Source organism: Loxodonta africana, chromosome 6 (assembly GCF_030014295.1).
Source record: "Loxodonta africana isolate mLoxAfr1 chromosome 6, mLoxAfr1.hap2, whole genome shotgun sequence".
In the NCBI taxonomy this organism is placed as follows: domain Eukaryota; kingdom Metazoa; phylum Chordata; class Mammalia; order Proboscidea; family Elephantidae; genus Loxodonta; species Loxodonta africana.
The window spans coordinates 4,887,512-4,912,528 of NC_087347.1; the positions used below are offsets into that span (position 1 = coordinate 4,887,512).

At 38.5% G+C, this 25,017-nt stretch overlaps 1 protein-coding gene across 1 annotated transcript in view; it reads right to left on the reverse strand.

Annotated features, from left to right (window-relative positions):
- RBM44 (RNA binding motif protein 44) overlaps nucleotides 1-24,811 on the reverse strand; it is a 37,976-nt gene extending 13,165 nt beyond the window's left edge. Inside the window, exons 1-12 of the mRNA XM_003417932.2 lie at nucleotides 24,297-24,811; nucleotides 19,989-21,586; nucleotides 19,543-19,601; nucleotides 17,846-18,022; nucleotides 17,174-17,357; nucleotides 17,060-17,082; nucleotides 16,862-16,946; nucleotides 14,865-14,979; nucleotides 10,643-10,771; nucleotides 7,656-7,735; nucleotides 7,478-7,551; nucleotides 4,158-4,446 (exon numbers count right to left, since the gene is read on the reverse strand). Of these exons, the coding sequence (XP_003417980.1) occupies nucleotides 4,158-4,446; nucleotides 7,478-7,551; nucleotides 7,656-7,735; nucleotides 10,643-10,771; nucleotides 14,865-14,979; nucleotides 16,862-16,946; nucleotides 17,060-17,082; nucleotides 17,174-17,357; nucleotides 17,846-18,022; nucleotides 19,543-19,601; nucleotides 19,989-21,586; nucleotides 24,297-24,369 (2,886 nt within the window). The 5' untranslated portion in view covers nucleotides 24,370-24,811. The remainder of the gene's footprint in view (nucleotides 1-4,157; nucleotides 4,447-7,477; nucleotides 7,552-7,655; nucleotides 7,736-10,642; nucleotides 10,772-14,864; nucleotides 14,980-16,861; nucleotides 16,947-17,059; nucleotides 17,083-17,173; nucleotides 17,358-17,845; nucleotides 18,023-19,542; nucleotides 19,602-19,988; nucleotides 21,587-24,296) is intronic.
- Nucleotides 24,812-25,017: the final 206 nt, after the last annotated feature.

Below are 25,017 nucleotides of genomic sequence, written 5' to 3' on the forward strand. Positions count from 1 at the left end.
TTATTAGGTTGAGGAATTTTCCTTCAATTCCTATTTTGGTAAGAGTTTTTAGGATAAGTGGGTATTGGACTTTGTCAAATGCCTTTTCTGCATCAATTGATAAGATCATGTGGTTTTTATCTTTTGTTTTATTTATGTGATGGATTACATTAATGGTTTTTCTGATATTAAACCAGCCTTGCATACCTGGTATAAATCCCACTTGATCATGGTGAATTATTTTTTTGATGTGTTGTTGGATTCTATTGGCTAGAATTTTGTTGAGGATTTTTGCATCTATGTTCATGAGGGATACAGGTCTGTAATTTTCTTTTTTTGTAATGTCTTTACCTGGTTTTGGTATCAGGGAGATGGTGGCTTCATAGAATGAGTTGGGTAGTATTCCGTCCTCTTCTATGCTTTGAAATACCTTCAGTAGTAGTGGTGTTAACTCTTCTCTGAAGGTTTGGTAGAACTCTGCAGTGAAGCCGTCCGGGCCAGGCCTTTTTTTTGTTGGAAGTTTTTTGATTACCGTTTCAATCTCTTTTTTTGTTATGGGTCTATTTAGTTGTTCTTCTTCTGAATGTGTTAGTTTAGGTAGGTGGTGTTTTTCCAAGAATTCATCCATTTCTTCTAGGTTTTCAAATTTGTTAGAGTACAATTTTTCGTAGTAATCTGAAATGATTCTTTTAATTTCATTTGGTTCTGTTGTGATGTGGTCCTTCTCGTTTCTTATTCGGGTTATTTGTTTCCTTTCCTGTTTTTCTTTAGTCAGTCTAGCCAATGGTTTATCAATTTTGTTAATTTTTTCGAAGAACCAGCTTTTGGCTTTGTTAATTCTTTCAATTGTTTTTTTGTTCTCTAATTCATTTAGTTCAGCTCTAATTTTTATTATTTGTTTTCTTCTGGTGCCTGATGGATTCTTTTGTTGCTCACTTTCTATTTGTTCAAGTTGTAGGGACAGTTCTCTGCTTTTGGCTCTTTCTTCTTTTTGTATGTGTGCATTTATCGATATAAATTGGCCTCTGAGCACTGCTTTTGCTGTGTCCCAGAGGTTTTGATAGGAAGTATTTTCAATCTCGTTGCATTCTATGAATTTCCTTATTCCCTCCTTGATGTCTTCTATAACCCAGTCTTTTTTCAGGAGGGTATTGTTCATTTTTCAAGTATTTGATTTCTTTTCCCTAGTTTTTCTGTTACTGATTTCTAGTTTTATTGCCTTGTGGTCTGAGAAGATGCTTTGTAATATTTCGATGTTTTGGATTCTGCAAAGGTTTGTTTTATGACCTAATATGTGGTCTATTCTAGAGAATGTTCCATGTGCGCTAGAAAAAAAAGTATATTTTGCAGCAGTTAGGTGGAGAGTTCTGTATAAGTCAGTGAGGTCAAGTTGGTTGATTGTTGTAAGCAGGTCTTCCGTGTGTCTATCGAGCTTCTTACTGGATGTCCTGTCCTTCTCCGATAGTGGTGTGTTGAAGTCTCCTACTATAATTGTGGAGGTGTCTATCTCACTTTTCAATTCTGTTAAAATTTGATTTATGTATCTCGCAGCCCTGTCATTGGGTGCATAAATATTTAATATGGTTATGTCTTCCTGATCAATTGTCCCTTTTATCGTTATATAGTGTCCTTCTTTATCCTTTGTGGCGGATTTAAGTCTAAAGTCTATTTTGTCAGAAATTAATATTGCTACTCCTCTTCTTTTTTGCTTATTGTTTGCTTGATATACTTTTTTCCATCCTTTGAGTTTTAGTTTGTTTGTGTCTCTAAGTCTAAGGTGTGTCTCTTGTAGGCAGCATATAGATGGATCGTGTTTCTTTATCCAGTCCGTGACTCTCTGTCTCTTTATTGGTGCATTTAGTCCATTTACGTTCAGCGTAATTATAGATAAATAAGTTTTTAGTGTTGTCATTTTGATGCCTTTTCATGTGTGTTGTTGGCAATTTCATTTTTCCACATAATTTTTTGTGCTGAGACGTTTTTCTTAGTAAATTGTGAGATCCTCATTTTCATAGTGTTTGACTTTATGTTAGTTGAGTCGTTACGTTTTTCTTGAGTTATGGAGTTTTTATACCTTTTTGTGGTTACCTTATTATTTATCCCTATTTTTCTAAGTAAAAACCTAACTTGTATCGTTCTATATCGCCTTGTATCACTCTCCATATGGCAGTTCAATGCCTCTTGTATTTAGTCCCTCTTTTTGATTATTGTGATCTTTTACCTATTGACTTCCATGATTCCCTGTTATGTGTATTGTTATTTATTTATTTTTATTTAATCTTAATTTGTTTGTTTTTGTGATTTCCCTATTTGAGTTGATATCAGGACATTCTGTTTTGTGACCTTGTATTGTGCTGGTATCTGATATTATTGGTTTTCTGACCAAACAATATCGTTTAGTATTTCTTGTAGCTTTGGTTTGGTTTTTGCAAATTCTCTAAACTTATGTTTATCTGTAAATATCTTAATTTCGCCTTCATATTTCAGAGAGAGTTTTGCTGGATATACGATCCTTGGCTGGCAGTTTTCCTCCTTCAGTGCTTTGTATATGTCGTCCCATTCCCTTCTTGCCTGCATGGTTTCTGCTGAGTAGTCTGAACTTATTCTTATTGATTCTCCCTTGAAGGAAACCTTTCTTTTCTCCCTGGCTGCTTTTAAAATTTTCTCTTTATCTTTGGTTTTGGCGAGTTTGATGATAATATGTCTTGGTGTTTTTCTTTTTGGATCAGTCTGAAATGGGGTTCGATGAGCATCTTGGATAGATATCCTTTCGCCTTTCATGATGTCAGGGAAGTTTTGTGTCAGGAGTTCTTCAACTATTTTCTCTGTGTTTTTCTGTCCCCTCTCCCTGTTCTGGGACTCCAATCACCCGCAAGTTATCCTTCTTGATAGAGTCCCACATGATTCTTAGGGTTTCTTCATTTTTTTAAATTCTTTTATCTGATTTTTTTCCAGCTATGTTGGTGTTGATTCCCTGGTCCTCCAGATGTCCCAGTCTGCATTCTAATTGCTCGAGTCTGCTCCTCTGACTTCCTATTGTGTTGTGTAATTCTGTAATTTTATTGTTAATCTTTTGGATTTCTACATGCTGTCTCCCTATGGATTCTTGCAACTTATTAATTTTTCCACTATGTTCTTGAATAATCTTTTTGAGTTCTTCAACAGTTTTATCGGTGTGTTCCTTGGCTTTTTCTGCAGTTTGCCTTATTTCGTTTCTGATGTCTTGAAGCATTCTGTAAATTAGTTTTTTATATTCTGTATCTGATAATTCCAGGATTGTATCTTTATTTGGGAAAGATTTTGATTCTTTTGTTTGGAGAAGCTGTCATGGTCTGCTTCTTTATGTGGTTTGATATGGACTGCTGTCTCTGAGCCATCACTGGGAAACTAGTTTTTCCAGAAAATCCGCTGACTGGTACGCTGGCTCCAGGCTCTGAAAACAATCGCTGCCTCTCTGTATTTGTTCGTTCTCCGTCTCTAAATCTGTGTTTGTTGTTCAGAGTTCGTAGATTGTTATGTATGTGATTGATTCACTTGTTTTTCCGAGTCTTTGTTGCAAGAGGGATCCGCGGTAGCATCCACCTAGTCTGCCATCTTGGCCCCGCCTCCTCATTTTACCTGATTTTAAGACTTACTATACCAAACCAAACCTAGTGCCACTGAGTCAATTCTGACTCATAGCTACCCTATAGGACAGAGTAGAACTGCCCCATATAGTTTCCAAGGAGCACCTGGCAGATTCGAACTGCTGACCCTTTGGTTAGCACCCATAGCACTTAACCACTACGCCAGCAGGGTTTCCTTATAACCCCAGTGAGGCGGAAATGAGGATATATGAAAATAAAACAACTGCATTTTATCATTTTAAAACAACTACAAGGTTAACTGTGAAAAAAGGAATGAAGAAAGTATAATTATAACTACTTAAGGAGTAGTACTGTCCAAAAATAAAGTGACAGAAAGACTGCAAAGCACTGGCAGAGAGTCTGGTTAAAGTTACCGAACAACTTGGAGCTGTACAAGGCGGGTCACGACAGAATCAAGGACAAGAACGATTCAGAATTAATGCTCACGATTCCACGTCAAGACCGCCCATCCCGGAGTTATTTATTCTACAAGTACATATAGCAATAGGCCACGTACAATGACCATCTAAAGGATCAACCCAGAAAACTAACCTTCTGGTCGAAAGGAGAAGACTCACTGTCTGGCTCAGACTCTAGCTGCCTCGGCCTCGTTCTGGGCAATCTAGAAATGCAGGCGGCTGAGTTGGCTTCTCTGCTGGTGCTTTTTTCCACATTATTCAAACTAAGCCTGTTTCCCGTCTTGGAGGAAATTGGTGACGCGTATTCTCCAGGAGTCTTAACCAGCCGCACATTTACCGATTTCCCATTTATTTCCATTCCGTTCATTTCTTTCACAGCCATCTTTGCATCACTATTTTTTTTAAAAGCAAGAGATGCATATCTAAAATACAGAAGCCAAAAACCATAAGGTTCTCTGTTAATGACTTTATTTATTGTACTTTCGATGAAAGTTAACAGAACTAGTTTCTCATTCAACAGTTAGTACACATATTGTTTTATGACATTGGTTAACAACCCCACAACATGTCAACACTCTCTCTTTTCGACCTTGGGTTCCCTTTTACCAAGTTTCCTGTTCCCTCCCGTCTGCTGGTCCTTGCCCCATGCTGGTGTGCCCTTTTAGTCTCATTTTGTTTTATGGGCCCATCTAATCTTTGGCTGAAGGGTGAAGCTCAGGAGTGACTTTATTGCTGAGCTAAAAGGGTATCCTGGGGCCACACTCTCAAGGTTTCTCCAGTCTGTCAGGCCAGTAACTCTGGTCTTTTTCTGTGAGTTACAATTTTGTTCTACATTTTCCTCTAGCTCTGTCTGGGGCCCTCTATTGTGATCCCTGTCAGAGCAGTCAGTGGTGGTAGCTGGGAACCATCTAGCTGGGCTGGTTTCAGTCTGGCGGAGGCCATGGTAAATGTGGTCTATTAGTCCTTTGGACTAATCTTTCCCTTGTATCTTTAGTTTTCTTTATTTTCCTTTGCTCCCGAAGGGGTTGTTAGTGACTTTAAATTGCCTCAAACTTAGTCTTGTAACTAGTGGCTAAAAACATATTTTTCACAAGAATAACTGCTATTAGAAATAAAATAGTTACTCTACTTACCTTGAGATTGGGAAGGATATTTATTTAGGATAAAAAAAAAAAACAAACAAGTTAAAGATGGGAAACGAAAGACAGTAAAGTTTTATTCAGTATTTCTTGTGAATTATCTCCTGTTAATTTTATACTGAAACTTAATATTAGAAAACTCAAAAGAATTCCTAGAATAATTATTAAAAATGTCTCTGTATATAAGACAAATATAAAACAGTAGACTCCATTTCTTCTCATCACCAAACAGTGAGAAAGTACAATTTAAAAAAAGATGCTTCTTAAAAGAACAAAAATATAAGGTAAAAAAAAAAAAAGGTAAACAAGCAATAAATCAACAGAAGATGTGGCAGGAGTTTTCGGTACTAAGATCACCTTAAAGAAAGGAGGGGATGCTTCTCAGAAGAAGGAGTAAAGGTGCTTTCACTAAAAGACTTAGTTCTTAGAACAAAGTCTTACATGCACAAAAAAAAATTAAGCATTAGAAAAAAGTGTGAGAAAAAAAGATAAAAAAGAAGAAATCAGAAAACAAGAAATGCCAAATGAATCTAAGGACTAGTTCTGTGCAACAATGCAATACGGCTGATAAATCACTGAAAAGACAAAATTAAGGGGAAATGAGGTATAGCAGATGGCACAGTTAACCCAAATAAACAATGAAAAGGGGGCAATAATCCAAGATACCGAAGGAATTACATTTTTCTAGAAAACTGTGTAAGTAGTTCAGGTTTTTAGGTTTATTGCCATAGAGGTATACTAATTATTAATTCTTTTATATTGTTAATATAGACCAAAAAAAGTTAGGAAACTTAAACAGAATTTTAACACATAATTAAGAACGTTGGACAGGAGCTAGCTAGGTATCCATTGAAAAGCACCAGCCCGAGACAATCTTAATGGGAACACAGACACCAAACCTGAAGTGTGCCTGCTTTCAAATGATGGGACTAAGAACAAATTTTTTAACTTCTTTGTATTTAATGGAGTTTTCTAAATTTCCACACAGACCCTGAGAGTATGGCCCCTGGGGCCCTTTTAACTCAGTACTAAAGTCACTCCTGAGGGTCACCCTTCAAGCAAAGATTAGACAGGCCCATAAAACAAAACAAGACTAAATGGGCACACCAGCTCAGGGGCAGGGACAAGAAGACAGGAGGGGACAGGCAAGATGGTAACGGCGAAACGAAGGTTGAGAAGGGGACAGTGTTGACATATCATGGGGTTGGCAACCGATGTCACAAAATAATATGTGTATTAACTGTTTAATGAGAAACTAATTTGCTTTGTAAATCTTCATCCAAAGTACAACAAAAAAAAAGAAAAAAAATTTTCCACAGGGAATGTATAATGGTTCAAGTAAGAAAGAAATAAAAAATTAAAAAAAAGAATTCAACAAGATAGTAAAAGAATCTTTCACACTGAGCAATAATTCCAGGATTACAACACTAATATAATGACATGCATTAACAGCACATCGACAGGCCAAATAAGAAAAAAAGCATATGGTCCTAATAGATCCCATTTAAGACAAATAAAATTCAACACCTCCTTTTGATAAACGTCAACCCCAACTACAAATAGGATCCCTTCTTAACTGGTATTTTTAAATCTGAAATCAACAGTTATCATTTTTAATGATAAAACAGATAAAGCATTTCCATTCAACTGTCCCCATTATTAGTTGATAGTTACAAAAGTTCTGGCAGTGTCACAAAACAGAAAGGAGCAGCATTTAAGCGTTGGACAGGACTATCTGTAGATGACACAGCTATCTACCTTAAAAAAAAAAAAAAGAGCAGCAAATAAAAAGTAATTAAAATCGGAAACAAAAATAAATACAATTTTCTGAGCACCTACTACGTGCCAGGCTTTGTTCTTAGTGGCTTACATATGTTAACTCATATCAGCTCCACAACAATGCTATGAAGGTACTAGTATTATCCTCACTTCATAGGCGAAGAGCCTGAGGTACAGAAAGCTCAAGTAATCGCCCAGGTTTATTCAGCTACTGCCTGTTCGCTTAACTAATGAATGCACTTTACTGGCACTACAAAACCGTATGAAACAAGATAAAATACATAAAAAACAAGAAAAACCCTTTCCTATGTGCCATCAATAATCAGTTAAAAAGTACAATGAAAGAAAAATCTCATTAAGAGAGCCCCAGTGAAAGGCTGCAGCTCTGTGCTAACGCGTCTCCCTCGCCTAGGATGGGATCTCCCTGTGGCAAGGCCCTGGGCTCTCTCATCCCTGCAGCTGCTGCCTCGTACAGAACCTCTGGTACATGGCAGACACCCGGTAAAGTTCATTTCTTGAATTTAGGAAACCTTACCTGTAATTAGTAGAAGAATCATAAATTGAAATTTCAGAAACTTGGTATTTCTGGAAAAGAGATCTTAAATCAGCCTAAAAAAAAGAAAGAAAACTTTGTTAAAGGTAGAAAGCACAGCAAAAAATGAAAACAAACAGTAGAACTGAAAATGAAGCTGAAAAAAGAAATCGTGGCATACCTCAGACACGGAAGGGCAGAGACCACCGACGTGGACCAAATACCCTTTATCTCTTCGTAAAGGTTCAGCACTCTTCATCTCTGCTTGTAGAGAAACAATACACAACAGAGGATCACCAAACCGTATTGCTATTTTTTAAGATGAAACGGGAAGCTTGTCAATCAGTTCATGTTTTTTTAAACTATCATGAAGCTTAACATCAATTTATTAGCAAATATCAGCACTAGACTGAAGGCCAGGAGCCTGGGCCTTCTATCATCTTAAAAATAAAAAGGCTGAATTTGTTGATAGTAATTTTTGATCCAAAAATGGATCAACAATACCTAGACAAAGTAATCAATTACATCACAACTAAGGAACGTGTCGTCCATTTGTCTCTGATCCAGAGAAATGCCATCTGGACTGCTGCACACACACAGGCTCCCCACTTCCTGTGCTAATGCTGGCCAGAGCTGGCAGGCTCAGAGCTCTTTATACGCATTCTTCTGCTGGGGATGCATCGCACCAAGAAAACCAGACACATAGTAATAACAGGTAGCTAGCCTGACCATGAAGCACTGGTGGCATCCTGGTTAAGAGCTCGGCTGCTAACCAAAAGGTCGGCATCGGCAGTTCAAACCACCAGTCACTCCTTGGAAACCCAACATGGCAGTTCTACGCTGTCCTACAGGGTTGCTATGAGTCGGAAGAGACCCTAAGGCACCTACAACAACAGCCTGACCGCCACAGTCTTCATGGTTTGGAAAAAGGGGCACTGGTGATGCAATGCTTAAGCACTGGGTTGCTAAGGGAAAGGTGGGCAGTTCAAACCCATGGGAGAAAAAAAACCTGTCTATCTGCTTCTGTAAAGAGTACAGCCTTGGAAACCCTATGGGGCAGTTCTACTCTATCCTATAGGGTCGCTGTGAGTCACAACCGACTGAGCAGCACACAACAACATAGTGTGGAAACTGCAAATGTTAGGATTACAGATAATTCCTTTCTTGTTTGGTTAAAAAAAAATTCTTAGACCGAATTTTCATGGTCTCTATTTTGAAGAGAACCTGGTCAAAAATAAAAATGAATTTACTGAGTTGAGATTCTTTTAATGCTACTATCAATACCATGGGACTGCCAGAAGAAGCAACAAGTCTATCTTGGAAGAAGTACAGCCAGAAAGCTCCTTGGAAGCGAGAATGGCAAGACTTCGTCTCACCTACTTTGGACATGTTATCAGAAGGGACCAGCCCCTGGAGGACATCATGCTTGGTAAGGTAGAGGGTCAGCAAAAAAGATGAAGACCCTCGACCAGATGGACTGATACAGTGGCTGGAACAACGGGCTTGAACACAGCGATGATTGTGAAGATGGTACAGGGCTGGGCAGTGATTTGTTCTGTTGTACACAGGGTTGCTATGAGTCAGAACTGACTCGATGGCACCTAACAACAACAACAACATCAATATCTATACTTGGCACATAGGAGGTACTCAACAAGTATCTGTTAAATTCTGGGAGTACCTTTTATGTTTTTTAGTTTTTATATAATAATGGGGAATCTGTACATTTTGCTTTTTCATTAAGTAATAAGAATATCCTAGCATTTTGTAAGTGCTTCCCATGCTTCAGGCAATATCCCAAGCACTTTTTACTAACATCTTATGCAAACCTCACAATCACCCTGAAGTAGATATTGTTATTATATCTATTCTACAGACAAAGATCCTGAGGTCTGGGAGCTGAAGTCACAAACCTAGCAAGCACCAGTGCTGGAATTAAGGCAGAGTCTTTCATCTCTAGCCAGTGACACTTGCTAATCTCTTTGGACTCCATTCTGCAGAGCAGACAGTGAAACTATCTTCATCATTTATATTTTGACATTGAGATGAGGGGGCAGGGAGGAGCTAGACTACAGTAGAAAAGGGCAGTGGTAACAATCAGATATTCCTTCTACCCATTACCTCACCTTTCACAGTTCAGTACAAAGTATTTATTGAACACCTCATGGACTGGACACTGTACCTGGCACTAGGGATGGGCAGCGAACAAAATATACAAAGATCCAATTTCACTGAGCTAAAATTACAATGTAGGAAGGCAGTCAGTTTATCAAATCAGCAAAATATATAGTATATGACAAGTGATACGGAGAAAAATAATGCAAGGGAAACAAAAAAGCAGTTATAATAAAACTGGATTAAAAATACCATTTAATTATTCATGTGTATTACATACATGCATAATGACATGAATAAAAGATTAGTCACTAAAATATTAATAGTAGTTACTGTAAGGTGGAGGAACTTCAGGTGATTTTCATTTCCTTATACTTTTACATTTTGTTTAAAAATCTTAATAAGCATTATTTACAAAACAAGAGTAGGGGAAAAACAGTAAAACTATTGCTACCATGAAAAATTAAAAAAACCCGCTCAAGTTTATGGGAAAAAAATAAAGGAAGGTAAGCTGGCACAAATATCCCTGATGCGAGAAGTGCAACAATAATCACAGATACCAGAAAAGAATCCCAGGACAACCACAGGTAATCACATTCTTGAAATGGACTAAATTATAAAAAGCCGATTGTTTTCATCCCTTCAGTCAAACTGATAAATGAGTACTGGCTTCCTGATGGAGATGGGAAGCTTGTCTCATTCACCAGGTGCCCATTTCCATAGGTCTGGAATGGCTGGTGAGGGCTCATGGGAAAAACGTCCTGAAGGAACACTGATGTTGGCCTGCAGTCGGAGGGAGAGAATGCTGGCTGTCCACCTGCTAACTAAATCCCAGATGTAAGCTATTAGCAGATAGTTTTCTGAAAAAGTTTTCAGCTGACTTACTCTTAAAAAAATTAACATCCAAATGATCAGTTTTCTCATTTTTTATAAAGAAAAGCCACAAACAGACATAAAATATTAAAATCACTCAGCACATCAAAATGACAAAGATAAGCACTATTTTACAAATAAGCTAGATTATGATTTCTCCTTAAATTCCTAGGAACCAACCTAGTGTAAATTTTGGATTCCTTCTGTCTTGTTCTATCTGATTCTCTTGTATTCCGGAGACATCAACTCCTGTAAGGTTCTCTTTAGCATCAAACCAGTCTTCACCTAGTTCTTCATAATTTTTGCAGTCTACGAAATTGAAAATAATTAGCTATGAATTATGTATACTGTTTAATCCTTCAAGAAGGTATCTAAAAAGTACAGATGAATCCCGAGGACAACTACTAGTTTTATGTACAAACCTAAAAATATAGATCATCAAAATGCGAACCAAGCATGAAGACTGAGAAATTTTTCAGCAGCCCTGAATAACAAGTACTTTTCAAACTGAGTAACTGGCTTCCCAGCTTTCTTTAATCAACAGTGATTCCCAGCTTAATAAAAGCCTTCATTTTCTGATTTTCAAGAAAACCCCCTTGTGATGAGTTGATTCCAACTCATAGTGACCCTACAGCACAGAGCAGAACTGCCCGATAGGGTTTCCAAGCAGCACCTGGTCGATTCAAACTGCTGACCTTTTGGCTAATGGCCATAGGTCTTAACCACTATGCCACCAAAAAGAGATTTATATTATCTTTATACAAAATAACAGTTAAAATCTTTAAGGCAATTAGGCAGTCCTGTAGCTCTTTATTTCATTAAAAGTTGAAATAAAAATCTTTTTGGAACGATCATAATCTTTTTCATAGAACACAAAACCAAAATATATAAATGCAGACTATTTACAGATATACACATTAGACCCCCACTTGTCTGTCAGTTTGTCGTACTGTGGGGGCTTGTGTGTTGCTGTGATGCTGGAAGCTATGCCACCGGTATTCAGATACCAGCAGGGTCACCCATGGAGGACAGTTTCAGCTGAGCTTCCAGACTAAGACAGACTAGGAAGAAGGACCCAGCAGTCTACTTCTGAAAAGCATTAGCCAGTGAAAAGCTTATGAACAGCAGCGGAACACTGTCTGATATAGTGCTGGAAGATGAGCCCCCCAGGTTGGAAGGCACTCAAAAGATGATTGGGGAAGAGCTGCCTCCTCAAAGTAGAGTCGATCTTAATGATGTGGATGGAGTAAAGCTTTTGTGACCTTCATTTGCTGATGTGGCATGACTCAAAATGAGAATAAACAGCTGCAAACATCCATTAATAATCGGAGCCTGGAATGTACAAAGTATGAATCTAGAAAAATTGGAAATCGTCAAAAATGAAATGGAACACAGAAACATCGATATCCTAGGCATTAGTGAGCTGAAATGGACTGGTATCGGCCATTTTGAATCGGACAATCATACAGTCTACTATGCTGGAAATGACAACTTGAAGAGGAATGGTGTCGCATTCATCGTCAAAAAGAACATTTCGAGATCTATCCTGAAGTACAATGCTGTCAGTGATAGAATAATATCCATACACCTACAAGGAAGACGAGTTAATACGACTATTATTCAAATTTACGCATAAACCACTAGGGCCAAAGATGAAGAAATAGAAGATTTTTATCAGCTGCTGCACTCTGAAATTGATCGAACATGCAATCAAGATGCACTGATAATTATTGGAGACTGGAACGCGAAAGCTGGAAACAAAGCAGTTGGAAAATACGGCCTTGGTGATAGAAAAAATGCCTGAGATCGAATGATAGAATTTTGTAAGACCAACGACTTCTTCGTTGCAAATACCTTCTTTCACCAACATAAACGGCGACTATACACATGGACCTCGCCAGATGGAACACACAGAAATCAAATTGACTACATCTGTGGAAAGAGATGATGGAAAAGCTCAATATCATCAGTCAGAACAAGGGCAGGGGCCGACTGTGGAACAGACCATGAATTGCTCATATGCAAGTTCAAGCCGAAACTGAAGAAAATCAGAGCAAGTCCACGAGAGCCAAAATATGACCTTGAGTATATCCCAACTGAATTTAGAGACCATTTCAAGAACAGATTTGACGCATTGAACACCAGTGACCAAAGATCAGACGAGTTGTGGAATGACATCAAGGACATCATCCATGAAGAAAGCAGGAGGTCACTGAAAAGGCAGGAAAGAAAGAAAAGACCAAGACGGATGTCAGAGGAGACTCTGAAACTTGCTCTCGAATGTCGAGCAGCTAAAGCAAAAGGAAGAATTGATGAAGTAAAAGAACTCAACAGATGATTTCAAAGGGCAGTTCGAGAAGACAGGGTGTTGTAATGACATGTGCAAAGAGCTGGAGATGGAAACCCAAAAGGGAAGAATATGCTCGGTGTTTCTCAAACTGAAAGAACTGAAGAAAAAATTCAAGCCCCGACTTGCAATAGCGAAGGATTCTATGGGGAAAATATTAAACGACACAGGAAGCATCAAAAGAAGATGGAATACACAGAGTCATTATACCAAAAAGAATTAGTCGATGCCCAACCATTTTAAGAGGTGTTATACGATCAGAAACCGATGGTACCGAAGGAAGAAGTCCAAGCCGCTCTGAAGGCACTGGTGAAAAACAAGGCTCCAGGAATTGATGGAATATCAATTGAGATGTTTCAATAAACAGATGCAGCGCTGGAGGTGCTCACTCGTCTATGCCAAGAAATATGGAAGACAGCTTCCTGGCCAACTGACTGGAAGAGATCCATATTTATGCCCATTCCCAAGAAAGGTGATCCAACTGAATGTGGAAATTATAGAACAATATCATTAATATCACATGCAAGCAAAATTCTGCTGAAGATCATTCAAAAACGGCTGCAGCAGTATATCTACAGAGAACTGCCAAAAATTCAGGCTGGTTTCAGAAGAGGATGTGGAACCAGGGATATCATTGCTGATGTCAGATGGATCCTGGCTGAAAGCAGAGAATACCAGAAGGATGTTTACCTGTGTTTTATTGACTATGCAAAGGCATTCAACTGTGTGGATCATAACAAATTATGGATAGCATTGAGAAGAATGGGAATTCCAGAACACTTAATTGTGCTCATGAGGAAGGAACCTTTACATAGATGAAGAGGCAGTTGTTTGGACAGAACAAGGGGATACTCATTGGTTTCAAGTCAGGAAAGGTGTGCGTCAGGGTTGTATTTTCACCATACCTATTCAATCTGTTTGCTGAGAAAATAATCCGAGAAGCTGGACTATATGAAGATGAACGGGGCATCAGGATTAGAGGAAGACTCATTAACAGCCTGCGTTATGCAGATGACACAGCCTGGCTTGCTGAAAGTGAAGAGGACTTGAAGCACTTACTAATGAAGATCAAAGACCACAGCCTTCAGTATAGATTGCACCTCAACATAAAGAAAGCAAAAATTTTCAAAACTGGACCAATGAGCAACATCATGATAAACGGAGAAAAGATTGAAGTTGTCAAGGATTTCATTTTACTTGTATCCACAATCAACAGCCATGGAAGCAGCAGTCAAGAAATCAAAAGAAGCATTGCATTGGGTAAATCGGCTGCAAAGGACCTCTTTAAAGTGTTGAAGAGCAAAGATATCACCCTGAAGACTAAGGCGTGCCTGACCTAAGCCATGGTATTTTCAATCGCATCATATGCATGTGAAAGGTGGACAATGAATAAGGAAGGCCGAAGAAGAACTGATGCCTTTGAATTGTGGTGTTGGCGAAGAATATTGAATATACCATGGACTGCCAAAAGAACGAACAAATGTCTTGGAAGAAGTACAGCCAGAATGCTCCTTAGAGGCAAGGATGGCAAGACTGCGTCTTACATACTTCGGACATGTTGTCAGGAGGGATCAGTCCCTGGAGAAGGACATCGTGCTTGGCAGAGTACAGGGTCAGCAGCAAAGAGGAAGACCCTCAACGAGGTGGACTGACTGACACAGTGGCTGCAACAATGAGCTCAAGCATAACAACGACTGTAAGGATGGCTCAGGACCGGGCAGTGTTTCGTTCTGTTGTGCATAGGGTCGTCATGAGTCGGAACCAACCTGACGGCACCTAACAACAACAACACACATTAGACAAGAAAAAATTTTCTGATTGGAAAACATGAACCAGAAGGACAAAAGTCTGTCAGCACTTGGCATTATCAGATCTACTAAGTAACCCTGAAGTCCTTGAGTAGAAGTAATAAGAATTACTTAATATTTATAATAACAATGATGCTTTCAATTAAAATACTTATTTTATTTAATTAATGAACATAAGGGATACTTTTAACTTCATTATTTGTTGTCTGCCATTTACCTATATGAGATACTACATTTGTATACTTACCTTTATCCTCAAGTTTCAGGTGACTGAAGTCTTCATTTATATCAGCATTATTTGAACCCTCTTTCTTAGGTGATGCATCTTGTTTAGGATGACAGTTGTCAGGTAATAAAGACATCTGAGGATTAAAATAATAAAGCAACAACAACAGATAATGACATGTGTCGCACTCTCACTCTGTGACAGGCACTCTTTGTTGGCATTCTTTAGTCCTCACGACAAGGAGAGCTAAGGAGAAAAGCTATTATCAGCCCACTTTAGAGGTCAGTTAAGTTGTTGCTTCACGTCACAGCTCACGCGTTAGGATTCACGCCCAGGCAATCTGTGCACAGTGACCATGCGCTAACATTACCAGAGTTTGGCAAGGTGTGGCTTACATACACTAGAAGTACTTGTACTTGAGATGGTTTCTGGCAGTATACACCTAAATATTTTTCATGGTAACATACAACAATTAAATATTTAATTTAATGTGTGCTTAAGTGTACCTCTTATTTATGGGAAGTGATACAGTAAAACCTGTGAATCCGGAACCTACGTAAAGCGGAGACCTGTCAGAGAAGGGAAACTCAAATATTTCCCACTAATAGAGAGCGATACAAAAGTGGGAGGACTGCATCTTGTCAAAGGCAGAAAACCTGTGCGGCCTGGAAAAACAAGGCAGTCCCATCAAGTTCTGGCCGTAACAGGTTTCGTTCTACTTTTCCACATCTAATGGTGGGAGTTACTCCTTTCACATAAATGCATTTAAAAAGGACAATCATTTGAAGAAAAAGACAAAGTAAATAACATTACAGGGAATAAGTACATGGCCGTGGCAAAATGTGAAGATGGCACACAGACTGCTGGCTTTGGAAACACTGCACCACACCACACTGGATTTCATACACAACCAGCTAATATAAGTTAATGAGAGGTATTAAAATGTAATCTCCGCTTAAAATAAACGTTGTTTTATAACCAAACTAAGATTATAAAAAGTATGTTCTATCTGCATTTTGTACATCTAAAAATGATTTACTGTTCTCTCTCCATGAGCTGAAGGATATACCAACTGCCACCATTACAATGGTTTAAAATGACAAGTTGTTTAAGCAAACTATGTAAGAAATTTGAGGAAAGAAAAATCTAGTTTTGGATCTGCTACTTCTTTGTGGATAATTGAGAATTTTTTTTTTTTAAAGAGTAGAACAGTGGAATAGATAACATGTTACAGGAATTTACTCTTAAGCATTTATCTTAATAGAAAGAAACACAAATTAATCAAGCCTTTCACTTTTGGCTTTGGAATACATCTTGCCTAAGGCTGCTCTGTTATTCAAGTTTTAACAATGAAACCTCAGGTTTAGACTGAAGTCAGAAAACAGGAATAAACTTCAGCTTTCCCAACCATCGCCTGCTCAGTAACGGAACATAAATTACATTTCTATATTGCTTCACAATTTGCAGAGCACTTTGCACAGACACGTCGTCTCACAAACGTCCTTTGGTGAACAAGAGATTGAGGAAAACTATGAAAGGTATTTTAAAACTATTTTCATCATTTAAATAAAGGAGGAATTTAAGCTTTCTCCTGTTTGAAACTAATGGAAAGTTATTTTACTCTTCCTCGTGAGATGAAGATATTAGTTTTAACTGCACTGGGTCAGTACGATGGTGGTCACACATCAGGGTTTGCCTGGGACAGCACAGCCCAGGTTTGTACCTATTTTCAAGGGCGAATTAATAACATCACTCCCTTTCACTATCAAGTCTCCTATTTGGTGATAAATTATATGGTCATCCTACTCAGTACCTTCTCAACATCTACTTGATCAGGACTGAACTAAAAACACTACCATGTCCCTTTTAGTCAGTTATATGCCTCAAATGGTAGGACACAAAGTAAACCAGTCAAGTGAAAAGAACGACGTGACTGTTCCTGAAAACTAGGGTGGACTTTGCTTAAGCCGTGAAAGTTAAGCTGGTAAAGCTGCTGAAGGGTTCTGAAACAGTCTCACCTGAGAGAGCGTCTCCTTTAGGCTTGGAGGGTCCGCATCGTGATGCACGCTTTGACCACCTAGCTCGGAATCAGCTCCTAAAAGGCTGAGCAAATCAACATTCTGTTCAAGAATAAGGACCCAAAACAGGAAAAGTCAACTAAATTAAGCAATTTTTAAGGTCTAATGAATTCTAAATTGAATGAAACCATAACTTACACATGTGTTTCTTCTTTCATTAGCTAGAAAGAGAGACGGGAAGAAAAATCTTTGTTTAAAATGTTTTCCATCTAAATGAAGTAAAAACTTTATTCATAAAACATCCATACATACCTTGGAAGCAAACGCAGAAAAGGTAGATAATAATTTGGATTCTACTGACAATGGGGGCAGCTCTTCCAGTGGTATGCCTTTGTCGATTTTTTCTTTCAGACTTACGTATCTAGCTTTTAAGTCTCCCAAGACAGACAGCAGTGCTGATCCTAATTCCTTCTTAGCAGAATTACTGGGTAAGTTCCTGTTCAAGAGTTAAGTTCATAAAACTACTTACGCTCAAGTTATCCACTTGATACAAATGTTATACGCTTAATTCTAACTCTGCTGGGGCCTGGAAGACTGTTTCTTTTAAATGTTCAGTAAAATCGAGTGAACTAGAGTACCTAGATGTGTTTCTCTAGGGGCTGTACAAGCTACAGCATATAAGCAGAGGATGTGGTAGGCTGTCTGACAGGACCCTCCAACTGACTTCATTCTCAGGTGGACTTCCTAAAGAAACATCCAATCTACCTTCTCACTGCATTCTCCTCCCTAATCATGCACTGTTGCCCCTCCATGAAATCCAAAAGTATTACTATTTAAAGTCCATTACCCATAGGCCAGCTAAGGAGCCCAGTGACAATCTACCCCTCATCTTGTCTTCAAAACAGAACATTAAAGAGATTTTCCAGAATAAATTCAAAGCTAGGACTGTTTCCATGAAGACACAGATTTAAAATTAATAAACACCTATTTATTCCTTCCTGATTTTCCATCACAAGTTTGTAAATGTCAAAACAATGGCGGTGGCACATCTGATAGTGAACGTTTAGAAGGTGCAGCTCGGCTTTGAGGGCTCTCTGCATTATCTCCTGGCAGCACTTTGATGGGAAACTCTTCTCCATCTCTCCAGAAAGCTGAAATTCCCTTTAAAATAAGATAGGATTAGGTAAAACTCCAAACATTTTCTATGTTGGTGACATGCCTCTAGAAATAGTTTTTAAATTTCTTACATTTCCCTGACAAATTTAAATAAATTTCTAATAAAGATGGAAGACACAATAATAATAATAATAAAACCCAAAACCATTGCTGTCAAGTTGATTTCGACTCACAGCAACCCAGAAACACAAATTTCAGAAAAGAAGGATATCAGAGTCAAAGCTAAATATATTCTTCCTAGAAGTCAAGGAAGTAAACAATTCTCAAATTCATACTTTCCGAAATCCTTGGCTTTCTTTTACAAAAAAAGAATTCTAACATAAAGTAATGATTTCATATTTCCAGAATTAATAGATTTCCTACCTAAATCAAGCTTTGGCCAAGATTTTTAAACGTTGTGAGCACTTTGGATGGAAACTGTTCTTAAATGCATCGTCTTTTAAATAAAACCAAAAAAAGCCAAACTCACTGCTGTCAAGTCGATTCCAACTCATAATGACCCTAGAGGACAGAGTAGAACTGCCCCACAGAGTTTCCAAGGAGTGCGTGGTGAATTCGAACTGCAGACGTTTTGGTTTGCAGCCGTAGCTCTTAACCACTAGGCCACCACGGTTTCCATCTTTTTAACAAAGGGTTTCCATCTTTCGAACAGGAAGACAATTTATATTTTTGTTAATAATTAAGAGTCATTATTATGAGCAAATGTTTTGCAGAGCTACATAGTGGTTGCAACAATGGGCTGAAGCACAACAACGATTGTGAGGATGGCACGGGACCAGGCAGCGTTCCATCCTGTGGTACACAGGGTCGCTATGAGTCAGAACCAGCTCAACAGCACCTAATCATAACAGCACTACGTCAAAAGCCCCAAGCCACTGTTTCGAGTATTAAAAGTTTTTGGAGGTCTTCCCTTGCTACCAGTTACCGCTTCCAGCTGTTTTCAATGCTTCCGTCTCTTCTATTTGATTTTATTGGGACACAGGATTAAGCTTATTAGAAGAATGAGTGAAGCAAAAAGTAAATGACCTCAAAAAACAGTAACTAATTTCGTTTCTTACAGGCTCCCCCCACCTTCTGGTTATCCGTTGTGTTCTAATAAATGCCAAGTAAATTATATGATGAACTAAAATCAAGATTAAAACACAACAGTCAAAGTAACTACTTACTTCTTCAAATATATGAAGTTTTACAAAGGTGCTATTTTGTTTTGGTCTGCTGAGGGATCAAATGAAAGACAATGGAGTAATTAAATCAGTAAGGGTTTGGCTTGAGTAAGTAAAGATAAAATGCCACGAGTGTCTGAAGGAATTTTTGACACTAAAATCTCAAAAAGTTAAGAACCTGAACATTCTATATTTTTTCAGTATTTATTTCACGGCAAATGGCTGAAGCAGATAATCTCTTGAATCCCCTTGTAGTTGTGACTCTATATGCTTATACGTGTTGCATGGGAAGCAAAGGCTATTTTCATTTTTTCCTGTGTATAGCTTGTACCTCTGACATACCTCTGGGGAGGTTTCTTTAAGTCTGTGACATCAAGTGTTTTTCTTAATTCCAGAGAATCCTGAAAATATTATTTAAATTTAAATTAGAAATCTATGACAAATAACATATATTTTGAGGTCCAAACTGGCAAAATGTAAAACCTAACTTCTAAATGGTTTTCGTGGCAGCAGCTGCCACCAAAGGATAGAGCCGGTGGCAATCTCTCTACCCCTTCCCCACAACCACCATTTTCTCACAAAAAACCTCAGGAGCCCCCGCTATAAACTCAGTGAACCGAAACCCTTACGTTAGCGCACACTGCCTCTTCACACTGACGTTAGCGCACACTGCCTCACCAAAACACTTACGTTAGCGTACACTGCCTCACCAAAACACTTAGACGTTAGCGTTCACTGCCTCTTTACAAAGTCCAGCATAATTTTATCATCACTCGTATCGGTCTTACCTTATTCAGGAAATGTCCACTAGGTTTTACACTGTCAGCTGAGAGCGATTTTCCTGGTCCTTTTGTCACGGCCGTCTGTGGGTCTTCACAGTCCTGACTGGATGACCACTCTGTATTACAAGCCACACTTCTTTGTTTCTCATTCTGCCATTCGCCAGGCCGTTTTTTATTCATCATTGTTATCTCTGTGTTGCTCGATGTGGACACCACAGCAGACCTTGCACTTGTTGCCCTGCTGGTTGTGAAACAAGCCCTGAAATCAGTGCTAACATCCACTGTCTGATGAACCGTAACTGTACACCTTGCAGCACCCATCGCGGGTATAGGACGTGTTCCTTCCGTATCACGGGAGCATGTTTTATCTGCGGTATTGCTATTAGCCACTTTTAGGGAGCAATCTTCCGTTGCCTGATTATCTTTGACCGCAATCCTTGGGAGAGTAACTGAAAAATCCAAGGCTGAGTCTGAGGTGTTTCGTAGACCTTTGTAACGTGAGTATCTACAGGCAGAATTCACTGAATCGCCAAAAACAGAGGTCCCGGAGGCTTGACGGTCTTCACAGGGCTGCAGCAGTGTCTCTAAAGCCTCTTCCTGTGATAATGCACTCGGATTTTCAAGGCACTGTACTGTATTTTTCTCAACAACTATATTTCCACAAAAATCCTTACTTGCAGTTATTTGAGATTTCATTTTGTCAGTATACATTTTAGTTTCTAGTGCTCTTTGAGGATTCAAGAAACCGCTCTTAGACTGAGATTCCTGGTTTTCAAGAGAACTACTGCTTAGTGTAACTTCATCAAATACCGTGTGGTATGTTGAGCTAGTTTCTTGTTCCCTATGCTTTTCATGCTTTAGTTCGTGACACTCTCTTACGCTAACAGGATTCTGGAGTTTGGAGACATCTTCTTGTCTACAGACATCGAATGAATCTAAAGCGATGACAGAACCACCTCCCGGTGTGACGTCATTATCCCCTACATTGCTAGCACATCTAGCTCCATCACCTGAATTTCTTAATCCAACTACTTCCCGATTAGATATATGTAATATTTTCATTTGGCCGAAAGATAAATGGCTACTTAAACATTCTTGCTCTTCTGCACTATGATATTCCTGCTGCGAGTCGTCATCCAAATCAGACTGTTGCCCACCTTTCGCGGTTTCTTCATAATTATCATCTGAAATCCTGTAGATTCTTTCCAAGCCACATGTTTTATTACACTGATGTTCCAAGATATCAAAAAACACCTCATCTCTTTTCTGCATTTCAGGTTTTAATTCTGAATTCAAAAGAACATGACTTTCATCTTTTAGTTTTGATTCTGAATAATGTACAGAGTATGTCTCATTCAAGGAAGCATAGTCGATGCTGTCTTCAAACTCACTTGACTGAGAGTGAGCGCTCTCTACATTAGTATCTTCGCTCACTGAACAAGACGGCGCCAACAAACCTATCAGGCCAGCATTACTGATTTCCTTGTCATTAGCTCTTTGCTCTGACCTGGAATCCCAGTCATCCTCAGCAACAGTAAATTTGACTTCTTTACAACCACTGGAAAATATTAACAGCTTTCCTTTCTTTGAATTGGAAGGCTCATCTGATTAAAATAATAATAATAAAAAAAGTAAATAACAGCAACATTACAGAATATAAGCACTAGAAAAGACCTTGGACGTGATCTGGTCCAAGCTCCTTCCCAACGCAGGCGTTCTTTTTACATTACCCACGACAGATATCTCTGATGACAGCCAAGATTCTTCTTGAACTCTTTCAATGGCAAGGAGTTTACTATCTGTATCTGTAGACAGTTCTAATAAGAAACTTATTTCTTATAAAATTATTTCATAAATATTGGGGTGCTTCCTAGTGCCAGCCTAAAGAAACAAAGGAAAAGAAGACATGGGTGTTGCCCCCAGAGGCTCAAGTCTTTGATGAGGGTGACAGGTAAGCACATATAAACGTGAAACAGCTATAAGAAGAGTACTGACTGTCATGTTGATAAAGCGAGCAAGTGCTTGGGAGGAAAAAAGTGTTCTGAAACAAAATAGAGAAAATTAGTTTAGGCAAACCAAATAGCATGTGCGAGTTAGCTCTGTGACAGGATATGGTGTTTTCGGGAAACTATAAGGCAGCTCGGCTGGAGTGAAAGTGCTCCACGCGAGTGACAGGAGATGTGAACAGGAAGACACATCCGTCAGATTGTGAAACGGCTTCTGTGATGTGCTAAGGAGTTGGTCTTTTATTCCAAGGCAATGGAGGACTACTGAAAGTTTCTCTGAAGGGTAGCCAGGCAACTGGAGTTGAGTCTCAGACAACTCTGACAGCAGTGAGAATGAAAGCTTGAAAGGCAGAGAAGAGTGCAGAAGTAGATGGGATAGGAAGATACGATAGAAGTTCCACAACTGACAAGACTTGGTGGCCAGTTAGAAACAGTAGATGAAGAAGAGTGAAATAAGTGGCTATCATGTATGTTTTGACTGAGATCACAAGAATACATTTTATGTCATGACCCAATACGTACACACTTATGTTGTCTGTGTAAGTGAAACAAAATTTTCACACAATAATTACTCCATTTTTAATGTATTGTTATGTTCTATTTTATTAAAAAAAAAAAAGCTGACCACAACCAGCTAAACTGATTTCATGACCCACGAATTGGCTGCCACCTGCTTAAACACTGCTCTAAGATAATACTAAGGTTTATAACTTGGTATTACAGTTGAGTGGGAATATTCAGAGGTAGAGACAGGGACTCTACAAACCGATGTGGAAGGCAAAGAGGCAGATAACGACTCAGTTCCCGGCAAGTGGAGTCTGAGGTTAGAGATGGTAAATAGACCACCCGAGGCAAACGTTCAGCAGGACGTCACGGACGCGGGTTAGAAGTAAGAGCAGTGTCAGTTTCAATTCTAATCCCACGATTTTGTGAGGCGGTTATATTTTTCTTAGAGATTTGTAGGAGTTCTTTACGTGTTTTGGACATGAACCCTTTGTGTTTTACATTTATAATGTAAGTGAGTTTTCTCCTAGTTCATTCTTATTAACTTTTCTACACCACCTTGTTATACCAGTTTTTAACATTAATTGGTTAGATGGATCAGCCTTGTCTTCCGACTTCTGCTTTGTGTCTCTGGCCTTCCTCACCACATGGCTCTAAAAGTATTCTCCAATAATTTCTGCTAATCCTACAAGTGAGTGTATGTTTTCAACACTCAGCCTCTTCACTTCATCTGTAATTTTCTCCTCCAGTATGAAGTGTTGTTGTTAGGTGCCATTGAGTTGGCTCCAGCTCTCAGCGACCCCGTGTACAAAAGAACAAAATGAACCTCTTTCTTCCAAAATGGGCAGCCAACTGCTCTAATGCCACTTGTTGAAAAAGCCACTGTTTTCCCTTTGAATTGAAATGGCACCTTTATCAAACTCTGAAGTCTTTTTAACTGTTTCATAATTTCCTTAGAGTCTGTTTATCTTTTTGTACAACTCTGCCATACTGTTTTTAATTATCATACCATTAAAGGATGTTTTTATATTTGACAGGTTGTTTCTTACTTTTTAAAATATTTCCCTAGTTCTCTCCTCCAGATTATTTTTGTTAAAGTTCATTGTTTTGGGAGAGATTTTTTTTTTTTAAATTCCATGAGAAACCGCATTCCGATTTACTTGGAAAGAGAGATAACCAGTATTATGTCTAACCTCCAGGAGCCTTTCCCTAAATTTCCAATAACATTTACTACATGGATAGAAATTACGTTGTTTGGTACTTAGGGTTCCCGGCTGATATCTTCACTGTATGACTTCATCACTTTAAAATGACTGTCTTAATGTTTACTGCATCTATTATACTTTATTGATTAATATCATTCCTAATTTTTAAGTTCATTTGTCTCTTAACTTATCCATCCTTTTATAATAAACCTTCCTTTTCTGTTTTAAATGTCTCCAACGAACAATGTAGGATGGAATTTTTGCTTTAGTCTAGAATGTTTCTTAATAATTTAAACCACAGATACATAAGCACATTATCTGTCAACAGTTCTCAAAAGCCTGGCTGGACAGAAATGCTACCTTCCTGCTTACCTTCCTGTCCCTAAATCTTCTATTTCTCTGAGAGGTCTTGCCTAAGTTGCGTATATTTATCAAAAATCACTGGAGTGAGTTTGTCAAATTAAACACATGCTGACTATTACCCACATTACTGGGAGGAGGGCTTAAAAACTAGCAATATTGAAGGGGGAACTGTCTGGCTCAATTACATTTAACATTCTGCCCCACCCAGAATAAAGCCAACTTGGCTGGTGCCTCACCTTTCTGGAGGTTTCCTCCATTCCTATGGTAGCCTTTGTCAGGAGCTGTTCCCACCACTGCAGTGGCCTCCATCACTCAAGGATGAATATTCTAGAAAAGGTATAAATATTCACTGTTATACTTGGCATTATATTAGGAAAAAAAAATTATTAGAAATATAAGTATAATTTTGGCCAAGTGGCAATTATAGTCAATGATTCTAAGATCAGAGGGGTTGTAGTTGTCAGTTGCCATCAAGTCGATCCCAACTTATGGTGATCCCACGTGTGCAGAGCAGAACAGCTCCATAAGGTTTCCAAGGCCGTATGACCTTTCAGAAGCAGATCCCCAAGCCTGTCTTCTGAGGCGCCATTGGGGGGGTTTGAACTGTCAACCTTTTGGCTAGTATTCGAGCACTTAACCATCCATACCAAAAAATAATAAAACTGGTAGAACACTTAAGCAACTTTAAAAAAAAAATATAAACTAAAGGCGACATAAAGAATTATCCTATTTAAACAGATAAGACATGTTCTTTTCAAATTACCAAAGCACAATTTAAAAACGATGTGTCAGGCCACTAAAAAAGTCATAATCCCAAAAATAGGAGTTTTAAAGACTACAATGTGACCCCATTTATGTGAAATCTGAATCAAAATGTTTCCAAAACAAATTGCAGACTTACTGAAATCAACAATATGGTATATCCATATGATGGAATATCTTTCAGTAATACAAAGA